At 31.0% G+C, this 11,853-nt stretch overlaps 1 protein-coding gene across 1 annotated transcript in view; it reads right to left on the minus strand.

The window, feature by feature from the left end:
* The window catches only part of LOC119613172 (major facilitator superfamily domain-containing protein 6), a gene marked incomplete at its 5' end in the record, with an annotated part of 5,250 nt that extends 2,006 nt beyond the window's left edge, over positions 1-3,244 (minus strand). The window contains 4 exon segments of the mRNA XM_037969117.1: positions 2,767-2,925; positions 2,997-3,023; positions 3,025-3,143; positions 3,205-3,244. Coding sequence (XP_037825045.1) covers positions 2,767-2,925; positions 2,997-3,023; positions 3,025-3,143; positions 3,205-3,244 — 345 coding nt within the window.
* Between the last annotated feature and the right edge of the window lie 8,609 nt (positions 3,245-11,853).

Here is an 11,853-nt window from a genome sequence, read left to right on the forward strand (position 1 = left end):
CATTTCACCGACAATAGTTAATTTTGTTCGTAACAGATGTCGGGCATGGGCGATCATATGATAACCTACTCCAGTGAGTAGTATGTACAAAATGTGGTTTATTTTTAATATGGACCTATTTTTGTAGAGATACATACTAAAACATTTAACAAAATTATGAGCTCATGATCCCTATTCGGAGGCTACGGTTGGCGGCTAGATAAAATAATCGACCGATTTCAAACATTTTCAGGCTTTGTCCTTGTTTCAAGACTCAGAAACTAATTCTGCGCCGATTGGTATATTTTAAGGTAGGACCAATATTTTAGATGTTACCCACATAAGTACAAACGCACAATACCCTCCTCACTATAGAGGTTTAGGGTATAACAAGTTGCAGAACGAATATAGACTATACTATAGATTAGACTATAGATTAGACTATAGACTAGACTATAGACTAGACTATAGACTAGACTATAGACTAGACTATAGACTAGACTATAGACTAGACTATAGACTAGACTATAGACTAGACTATAGACTAGACTATAGACTAGACTATAGACTAGACTATAGACTAGACTATAGACTAGACTATAGACTAGACTATAGACTAGACTATAGACTAGACTATAGACTAGACTATGACTAGACTATAGACTAGACTATAGACTAGACTATAGACTAGACTATAGACTAGACTATAGACTAGACTATAGACTAGACTATAGACTAGACTATAGACTAGACTAGATACTATAGACTAGACTATAGACTAGACTATAGACTAGACTATAGACTAGACTATAGACTATAGACTATAGACTAGACTATAGACTAGACTATAGACTAGACTATAGACTAGACTATAGACTAGACTATAGACTAGACTATAGACTAGACTATAGACTAGACTATAGACTAGACTATAGACTAGACTATAGACTAGACTATAGACTAGACTATAGACTAGACTATAGACTAGACTATAGACTAGACTATAGACTAGACTATAGACTAGACTATAGACTAGACTATAGACTAGACTATAGACTAGACTATAGACTAGACTATAGACTAGACTATAGACTAGACTATAGACTAGACTATAGACTAGACTATAGACTAGACTATAGACTAGACTATAGACAGACTATAGACTAGACTATAGACTAGACTATAGACTAGACTATAGACTAGACTATAGACTAGACTATAGACTAGACTATAGACTAGACTATAGACTAGACTATAGACTAGACTATAGACTAGACTATAGACTAGACTATAGACTAGACTATAGACTAGACTATAGACTAGACTATAGACTAGACTATAGACTAGACTATAGACTAGACTATAGACTAGACTATAGACTAGACTATAGACTAGACTATAGACTAGACTATAGACTAGACTATAGACTAGACTATAGACTAGACTATAGACTAGACTATAGACTAGACTATAGACTAGACTATAGACTAGACTATAGACTAGACTATAGACTAGACTATAGACTAGACTATAGACTAGACTATAGACTAGACTATAGACTAGACTATAGACTAGACTATAGACTAGACTATAGACTAGACTATAGACTAGACTATAGACTAGACTATAGACTAGACTATAGACTAGACTATAGACTAGACTATAGACTAGACTATAGACTAGACTATAGACTAGACTATAGACTAGACTATAGACTAGACTATAGACTAGACTATAGACTAGACTATAGACTAGACTATAGACTAGACTATAGACTAGACTATAGACTAGACTATAGACTAGACTATAGACTAGACTATAGACTAGACTATAGACTAGACTATAGACTAGACTATAGACTAGACTATAGACTAGACTATAGACTAGACTATAGACTAGACTATAGACTAGACTATAGACTAGACTATAGACTAGACTATAGACTAGACTATAGACTAGACTATAGACTAGACTATAGACTAGACTATAGACTAGACTATAGACTAGACTATAGACTAGACTATAGACTAGACTATAGACTAGACTATAGACTAGACTATAGACTAGACTATAGACTAGACTATAGACTAGACTATAGACTAGACTATAGACTAGACTATAGACTAGACTATAGACTAGACTATAGACTAGACTATAGACTAGACTATAGACTAGACTATAGACTAGACTATAGACTAGACTATAGACTAGATAGACTATAGACTAGACTATAGACTAGACTATAGACTAGACTATAGACTAGACTATAGACTAGACTATAGACTAGACTATAGACTAGACTATAGACTAGACTATAGACTAGACTATAGACTAGACTATAGACTAGACTATAGACTAGACTATAGACTAGACTATAGACTAGGCTATAGACTAGACTATAGACTAGACTATAGACTAGACTATAGACTAGACTATAGACTAGACTATAGACTAGACTATAGACTTGACTATAGACTAGACTATAGACTAGACTATAGACTAGACTATAGACTAGACTATAGACTAGGCTATAGACTAGACTATAGACTAGGCTATAGACTAGACTATAGACTAGACTATAGACTAGACTTTAGACTAGACTATACACTAGACTATAGACTAGACTTGTCGCTTGTAAATTTTAACTCTTTTGAGCAGAAGACACTACGAGCTATCCGAGGCCACGTTAAAGTGTTAGTTGGACTAAAATTGTCTGTATTTACTTATGTCGAATGTTATAGCTTATCAAATTGACTAAATTTCAAGTCCAATATATTTATTCCTTACCTCTGGATTACAAATCGGTAATTCCTTTAAATTTAATGTAACATTCCAAACCTCTTCCAAAGGTATAGAAGACGATTGAGGCTGAGGCACAAAATAAAAAGCAGCATAGGCCAAAGTCATAGACATAATCAGGCCAATAAAGATTAATTTACGAAAATGCTAAAACAAACAAAAATTTACACTCTAACTAAATAGTTTACAATGAAAATGTAAAAAAAAATAAAAACTACCGTAAAATAATCGGCCACAAAACCAAAACATAGGTTTAGCTATAACATACATCACGGGCAAAATAGAGGTAATATAACCCATAACCTCGGGTGCAATGCCTATTTGTTTGCCCCATACCGATAGCTGAGGTAAAATGGGACCCATGGCTTTAAAAGGGGGAAAAAATTGTTAAAAAATTTATATATTTTATTTATAAAAAAAACTTACCCGCCATAAAAAAGAAATAATGAGCCTTAATAGGCAATAAACGTTATTGAGTTTAAACCATTTTGTTTTAGGTTTTTTTTTTTTTGTTACTTAAATAGTTTAATAGTTATAAGGAAGATTTTTATATATCACAGAGTTCCACAGATATTCCAAATCTTTAAATCAATTCATTCATTTTTTTATAAATATTCCTTTTCTTTCGATCTTTACACTTTTCTCATGTTACACTTTAGAGCGTTTTTCAGCTAACTGTTGTAGGCCAGCCATAGACAATTTCCATTCGTTAAACCAAACAGTTTCCCAGGTTCAAGTATTCTCGCTTCCCCTTAGGTGGTGTGAGTGGCAATGTAGCTGTATGTGTTTATTTTAAAACTGTAATCTTATAAAAGAATAAACGATAAGACGTTTTTGTTTTCAACATTTTTTTTTTTTTTCATTTTATTTATTTTGTTGGTTTATGATCTTAACTTAAGTTCTAGTTGTCGATTTTATAACATTTTAAAAATATAAACAATTCATATTGTATATTACTATGAATTGTTATTGCATCTAATGGGGTGGTTAGGTTGTTATCGGGAGGGGGTTTGTTGTGGGAGAGGGGCCATTAGTATGAGTACGAATGAGTGAAGCTGAGACTAATTAATGTACCTACTAGTCTGTTGCTAGAGGTGGTGTTAACCGGTGGTGGTAGTATTTATTTTAGTGTTGATAAGAGAAGAGATGTAATGACGATATGGTAGATATATGGTAAGAACAGTTTATCAGATTTCATTTTTAATGAATATATTGTGGTTTATTAAAATTTAACAGCGCACAGTGGGACAAAATCGATTGTTTTTTGGGAAATAAGTCTGGCATTTCTAAACGACTGGTTAAAAAACAGAATAATAACCTAATAAAGTACGTGTATCAATATAAACTATATACATTCGGATATGGTCTAGTCTATAGTCTAGTCTATAGTCTAGTCTATAGTCTAGTCTATAGTCTAGTCTATAGTCTAGTCTATAGTCTAGTCTATAGTCTAGTCTATAGTCTAGTCTATAGTCTAGTCTATAGTCTAGTCTATAGTCTAGTCTATAGTCTAGTCTATATTCTAGTCTATAGTCTAGTCTATAGTCTAGTCTATAGTCTAGTCTATAGTCTAGTCTATAGTCTAGTCTATAGTCTAGTCTATAGTCTAGTCTATAGTCTAGTCTATAGTCTAGTCTATAGTCTAGTCTATAGTCTAGTCTATAGTCTAGTCTATAGTCTAGTCTATAGTCTAGTCTATAGTCTAGTCTATAGTCTAGTCTATAGTCTAGTCTATAGTCTAGTCTATAGTCTAGTCTATAGTCTAGTCTATAGTCTAGTCTATAGTCTAGTCTATAGTCTAGTCTATAGTCTAGTCTATAGTCTAGTCTATAGTCTAGTCTATAGTCTAGTCTATAGTCTAGTCTATAGTCTAGTCTATAGTCTAGTCTATAGTCTAGTCTATAGTCTAGTCTATAGTCTAGTCTATAGTCTAGTCTATAGTCTAGTCTATAGTCTAGTCTATAGTCTAGTCTATAGTCTAGTCTATAGTCTAGTCTATAGTCTAGTCTATAGTCTAGTCTATAGTCTAGTCTATAGTCTAGTCTATAGTCTAGTCTATAGTCTAGTCTATAGTCTAGTCTATAGTCTAGTCTATAGTCTAGTCTATAGTCTAGTCTATAGTCTAGTCTATAGTCTAGTCTATAGTCTAGTCTAATCTATAGTTTATTCTAATCTATAGTCTATTCTACACTCTAGTCTTTAGTCTAGTCTAGTCTATAGTCTAGTCTATCGTCTACTCTATAGTCTAGTCTGTTGGACTCCTATATTTTTAACTCTAGTCCATCGTCCGAGGAAAACCTTGCAAATAAAATAAACAAATTATTTCATCAGACTTTTAATAAATATTTGTTTGTTGCTGTAATATAACTATAAAAAGTATTATCAGAAATATGTTCTTAATTAATTTAAAGCAATGATTTCATAAAAATTTTATGAAACTAAATAATAAATATAAAATCTAATTATCAAACTAATAAAAGTTTTATATAAAATATTATAAAAAATTATAATCAATTTATAAAAAAAAATATCTTCAAAATCTTCATAAAGACACACAAATCATGTGTTAAATAAGATAGTGGTGTAAGCTAGAGCTAGAGCGCTTAGTCTCTTGCATTAAAAGTGCTTAAAGAGTTTGCTAAATCAATGAACATTTTAATTGTAGCTATAAATGTAATAATTAATATTTTTCATTGTTATTAATACTTTTTAGTAAGTGTTAACGATTTGAGGTAATATTAAAAATTAAGTTAATTATTTATCCAGATAAAAAATATGCCTTTAAACATTAACAACAAATGAAAAGTAAATAATAAGCCTAAATTAACTATCTAATCTCAGTGAAACCTTTAAAACTATATAAAAGTCTACCACGTTTTTCTAAATATCATTTAGCATCTAAACGATCTTATCAAAAAGGTTTTTTTTTTCTTATAACAACTTGTCAGATTTAACACGAAAACAAAAGTGAAATGTTTTAATTACAAACAATGGGAATAATATTTGCGAATTACAATTCCAGCTGCACGTGGGATCTCATTATTAAAAAGAAACAAAAAAAAAACTGAATAAAAAACTTGCAAGTAATTGGAACCTTAATTAGTAAAATATGTATAAATATTTCATAAACAAAAAACTTTATTTAAATAAAATACATTTAAATAAAATATGATTTGTTGTTAATTTATTGAAAACAATACAAATGGAATACAATGTTAAAATATTATTGCAAAATTTGTATTGTCTATTTGAAATATGTTTTGCTAGTAATTACTATCGAAAATCGGAAAATACAAATGTGTAGATTCGTATGCAAGTTTGCAGTAGAAATAGTGAGATATAATATAATAATGTTAGGGTTTGCCCAATCGGTAAATAGGGGAACTGAAAAAGTTTTTACAGCTTTTGGCGTTTGTGTGAAAAACCGGTCATCACCTGCAAAGCTATAGTTATGGCTGTAGTTCTGAGACTGCCCTGTCCGTATAACTGTATCTTTGCTAGTAAGGACTGCTTAGAGTTTTCTAATTGAAGGCGACCACTCAGGGGACCTCTTACATATAAAGCTGTGTCAATAGGGTTTGGTCATTATCTTTAAGTAACAAATCTTAATTTGAGAACATTAGGATCATATTTGTAGTCCAAAATTATATTTTTACGAAAAAAGAATTTACGGAAAATATTTTTTTTTGTGAAAAATCTATGAAATGTTTAGTTAGTTAGTTAGTTAGTTAGTTAGATAGTTAGTTAGTAGTCAGTTAGTTAGTTAGTTAGTTAGTTAGTTAGTTGTTAGTTAGTAGTTAGTGTTAGTTAGTTAGTTAGTTAGTTAGTTTAGTTAGTTAGTTAGTTAGTTAGTTCGTTTCGTTCGTTAGTTAGTAGTTAGTTATTCGTTGTTAGTCGTTAGTTTCGTTAGTTAGTTAGTTAGTTCGTTTTTCGTTAGTTCGTTAGTTAGTTAGTTAGTTAGTTAGTTAGTTTTAGTTTTCGTTCGTTCGTTCGTTCGTTCGTTCGTTCGTTCGTTCGTTCGTTCGTTCGTTCGTTCGTTCGTTCGTTTCGTTTTTTCGTTCGTTCGTTCGTTCGTTGTTCGTTCGTTCGTTTCGTTTTGTTCGTTAGTTCGTTTGTTCTTCGTTCGTTAGTTCGTTCGTTTCGTTCGTTCGTTAGTTCGTTAGTTCGTTCGTTCGTTCGTTTTTCGTTCGTTCGTTCGTTCGTTCGTTCGTTTTCGTTCGTTCGTTTCGTTGTTCGTTCGTTTCGTTCGTTCGTTCGTTCGTTCGTTTTCGTTCGTTCGTTCGTTCGTTCGTTCGTTTGTTCGTTCGTTCGTTCGTTCGTTCGTTTCGTTCGTTCGTTCGTTTGTCGTTCGTTCGTTCGTTTTGTTCGTTCGTTTCGTCTGTTCGTTCGTTCGTTCGTTTCGTTCGTTTTTCGTTCGTTCGTTCGTTCGTTCGTTCGTTCGTTCGTTCGTCGTTCGTTTTCGTTCGTTCGTTCGCGTTCGTTCGTTCTTCGTTCGTTCGTTCGTTCGTTCGTTCGTTCGTTCGTTTTAGTTAGTTCGAGTTCGTTAGTTAGTGTGCTCCCCCTCCCGGTTAGCCTAGTCTCGTTTTCGTCTCGTCTCTAGTCTCGTTTATAGTCTAGTCTATAGTCTAGTCTACAGTCTAGTCTATAGTCCGTCTACAGTCTAGTCTATAGTCCTAGTCTACAGCCTCGTCTATAGTCTATCTATCGTCTAGCCTATAGTCTAGTCTATAGTCCAGTCTCTAGTCTAGTCTATATCTAGTCTATAGTCTAGTCTATAGTCCAGTCTATAGCCTAGTCTATAGTCCTTGTCTGTAGTCTAGTCTATAGTCTAGTCTATAGTCTAGTCTATAGTCTAGTCTATAGTCTAGTCTATATTCTAGTCTATAGTCTAGTCTATCTAGTCTAGTCTAGTCTAGTCTATAGTCTAGTCTATAGTCTAGTCTATAGTCTAGTCTATGGTCTAGTCTATAGTCTAGTCTATAGTCTAGTCTAGTCTATGGTCTAGTCTATAGTCTAGTCTATAGTCTAGTCTATAGTCTAGTCTATAGTCTACTCTATAGTCTAGTCTATAGTCTAGTCTATAGGTCTATAGTCTAGTCTATGGTCTAGTCTATAGTCTAGTCTATAGTCTAGTCTATGGTCTAGTCTATAGTCTAGTCTATAGTCTAGTCTATAGTCTAGTCTATGGTATAGTCTATAGTCTAGTCTATAGTCTAGTCTATCGTTGAAATAGTGTTCTTTAAACGAGAAAAATTCAGACTTAACACATTGGATGGTGAATATCCAAATAAAACTTTTTGTTGTAAAAATAATACAAAATTTCTGTCACGATTTGGTCTAAGTTAACGTCACCACACTCTAATTCACATTACGTTCTATTCATAGTAAACTCATTTAGCATAACATTGTTCTAATTTAATTTCGAATAAATTTTTATTTTCATAGATTTAACTCTTTCAAATCTCTGCTAGCAACCACAATCACAGAATGTTACTAACCGCAAACAAAACTAAATATAATATTCATATGCTACAACTACAAATTTTAAAATTGTCAATCATTTTAATACCTGTTTGTTAATGTATTAATTCCAACAGATGCTTCTCAAGAAATCACTCCAACGTTAAACAAATAAACACACATATGTTAAATGAATTAAATTTATCTCTTGGCGTCTACAGGTTGATGTCAATATACAGGGAATCCCCATAAAACAAAATTCTCAAAATTTTGATTTATTGAGAAAAAAATTTAACAATAAACACAAATTGGATAAAAAAAAAATCACCAAAGTTCACAGCAAACACATCAAAAAAATTAAATAACTACATATTTTTAACCAAAATTTTAAAAATTTTTACACTCGGCTTTTAAGTTTGAGTAAATTTGCCCAGACTGTCTGGTTTCCCTTCACTTGTTGTATTAAAAACAAAATAACATCAATTGTTTAATTTCATTTTCAGTTACTTTATCAAGTGTATAAACAAATACTTATATTTGTTGTGAATTTTTTCATTTGTATTAATTTTAATTGATAATAATTTCCAAACGATAAGATTTTTATTGAAAAGCTTAAAGAGAGTGATCACCAGAGAGGTAACGACAGTGTAAACTAGAGAGCTATTGCTTAAAATGAAAATGTTTTGTTTTAAGAAATTAAACAATATTACAACGAAAAGAGTAAATTAATAATTTAGCTGAATTTGCAAAATAATTAGGGGATTTTTCGTTTTATTGTTAGGCAATTGGAAAAACTGAAAGTTACGCAAATTTTTATCTATTTGCCTAGTTTAAACTAGGTGTCTATTAATGCAGAAAATAACCTATATTAGTTTTTAATATGATCTATTAATTATAGGGATTTGATCAATTGAGTTATTAAACTGTATTTTTGTGAATCACGGGCATTCCTGCATACTGCTACAGTTTATCTGTTTTAAAAATATCACTGGACGTAAATGGGGGTAAATGGGGTATATACACTTTGTAGTCTACACAAGATAAGAAAAATATAATAAAACCATTTTCTCTGTTGAATAAAATATGTTTTGTGTCTGATTTTGTTTGGATTTAAGAAAACTTTATAATGTTATTGCAATGCTGATACTGCAATTTAACAGATACTTTTGACAAAAGTGATAACATTAGCAGAAATATGTGTAATCGATGATTCAATTCCCATTGAATATAAAGTAATATAAATTAGAATGCGATGACGTTAGTTCAGACTGTATCGTGACTGAAATTTTGTATTAATTTTACACAAAAAAGTTCTATTTGTATATTCACCATCCAAAACGATCAGTTAAGTATGACTTTCTCTCGTTTATAGCACAACTAACTAACTAACTACGAACTAACTAACTAACTAACTAACTAACTAACTAACTAACTAACTAACTAACTAACTAACTAACTAACTAACTACTACTAACTACAACTAACTAACTAACTACTAACTAACTAACTAACTAACTAACTACAACTAACTAACTAACTAACTAACTAACTAACTCACTACACTAACTAACTAACTACTAACTAACTAACTAACTAACTAACTAACTAACTACTAACTAACTAACGAACTAACTAACTAAACTAACTAACTAACTAACTAACTAACTAACTAACTAACTAACTACTAACTAACTAACTACTAACTAACTAACTAACTAACTAACTAACTAACTAACTAACTAACTAACTAACTAACTAACTAACTAACTAACTACTACTAACTAACTAACTAACTAACTAACTACTAACTAACTAACTAACTAACTACTACTACTAACTAACTAACTAACTAACTAATACTACTAACTAACTAACTACTAACTAACTAACTAACTACTAACTAACTAACTAACTAACTACTAACTAACTAACTAACTACTAACTACTAACTAACTCTACTAACTAACTAACTAACTAACTACTAAACTAACTAACTAACTAACACTAACTAACTAACTAACTAACTAACTAACTACTAACTAACTAACTAACTAACTAACTAACTAACTAACTAACTAACTAACTAACTAACTAACTAACTACTAACTAACTAACTAACTAACTAACTAACTAACTAACTAACTAACTAACTAACTAACTAACTAACTAACTAACTAACTAACTAACTACTAACTAACTAACTAACTAACTACGACTAACTAACTAACTAACTAACTAACTAATCTAACTAACTAACTAACTAACTAACTAACTAAACTAACTAACTAACTAACTACACTAACTAACTAACTAACTAACTAACTAACTAACTAACTAACTAACTAACTAACTAACTAACTACTAACTAACTAACTAACTACACTAACTAACTACTACTAACTAACTAACTAACTAACTAACTAACTAACTAACTAACTAACTAACTACTAAACTAACTAACTAACTAACTAACTACTAACTAACTAACTAACTAACTAACTACGAACTAACTAAACTAACTAACTAACTGACCTAACTAAACTACTAACTTAACTACTAAATACACTAAACTAACTTAGACTAACTAACTAACTACTACTACAACTAACTAACTAACTAACTAACTAACTAACTGACTCACTACTACGACACTAACAACTAACTAACTAACTAACTAACTAACTAACTAACTAACTAATAACTAACTAAACTAACTAACTAACTAACAACGAACTAACGTAACTACTAACTAACTAACTAACTAACTAACTAACTAACGAATACTCACTACTAACTATACTAAACTCTAACTAACTACTACTACTAACTACTAACTAATACTACTAACTAACTAACTAACCTACTACTACTAACCTAACGAAACTAACTATACTAAACTAACTAAACTAACTACAGAACCCATAAGCCATGATATGAAACAGTGCAATCAGCGGACCTTATGGGACTCTTAACGTAATACAAGATCCCCTTGAGGGAAAAAAAAACCTTAACCTTGTTATGAAAAATATACATTTGAACGGTGAAAATTGTATCTTTCATAGCCTATGGTGATTGGTTAATAATTCGTCCTAGACCCCATATCGCCCTTTTTCAAGTTTGCCATAACATGTGGTATTAACATTACATTGCAAATATGTTATGATATTACTCACTATCTAAAATTCTTTCCATGTCCCACCCAAGACCCCTTAAAAGATCCTCTTCCGAAAATGGCCCTGATAAATAAGTAAATATTTGTAATAAATTCCGGAAGTATCAATCCATAATCACATAAGTCCATATATAGGACCATCTACCGATATTTAACTTTCATTTATAACTTATGATGGCTTATGATATAAAGTTCCCAATTCTTCATTAATTCTACTCCATTAAACCACCGATAACCAACCTTTAACCTTATAACAGTAATTAAATTTTGGTAATCAACTATCCAGAGAGAAGGTTAAAACAAGTTAAAGAAAGAAAAATAAACTTGATACTACATATTTAAAGATTTTTTTTAAATAAATTTTAAATACAATTCACAAAACCAAACCAACCATTAACATACGATGCAATATTAAGAAACAGGGCAGAGATTTTCAGGCAAAT

This window comes from Lucilia sericata, unplaced genomic scaffold (assembly GCF_015586225.1).
Source record: "Lucilia sericata isolate MDLA Ls3-8-SP2 unplaced genomic scaffold, ASM1558622v1 Contig001997F_arrow, whole genome shotgun sequence".
Taxonomy (NCBI): Eukaryota; Metazoa; Arthropoda; class Insecta; order Diptera; family Calliphoridae; genus Lucilia; species Lucilia sericata.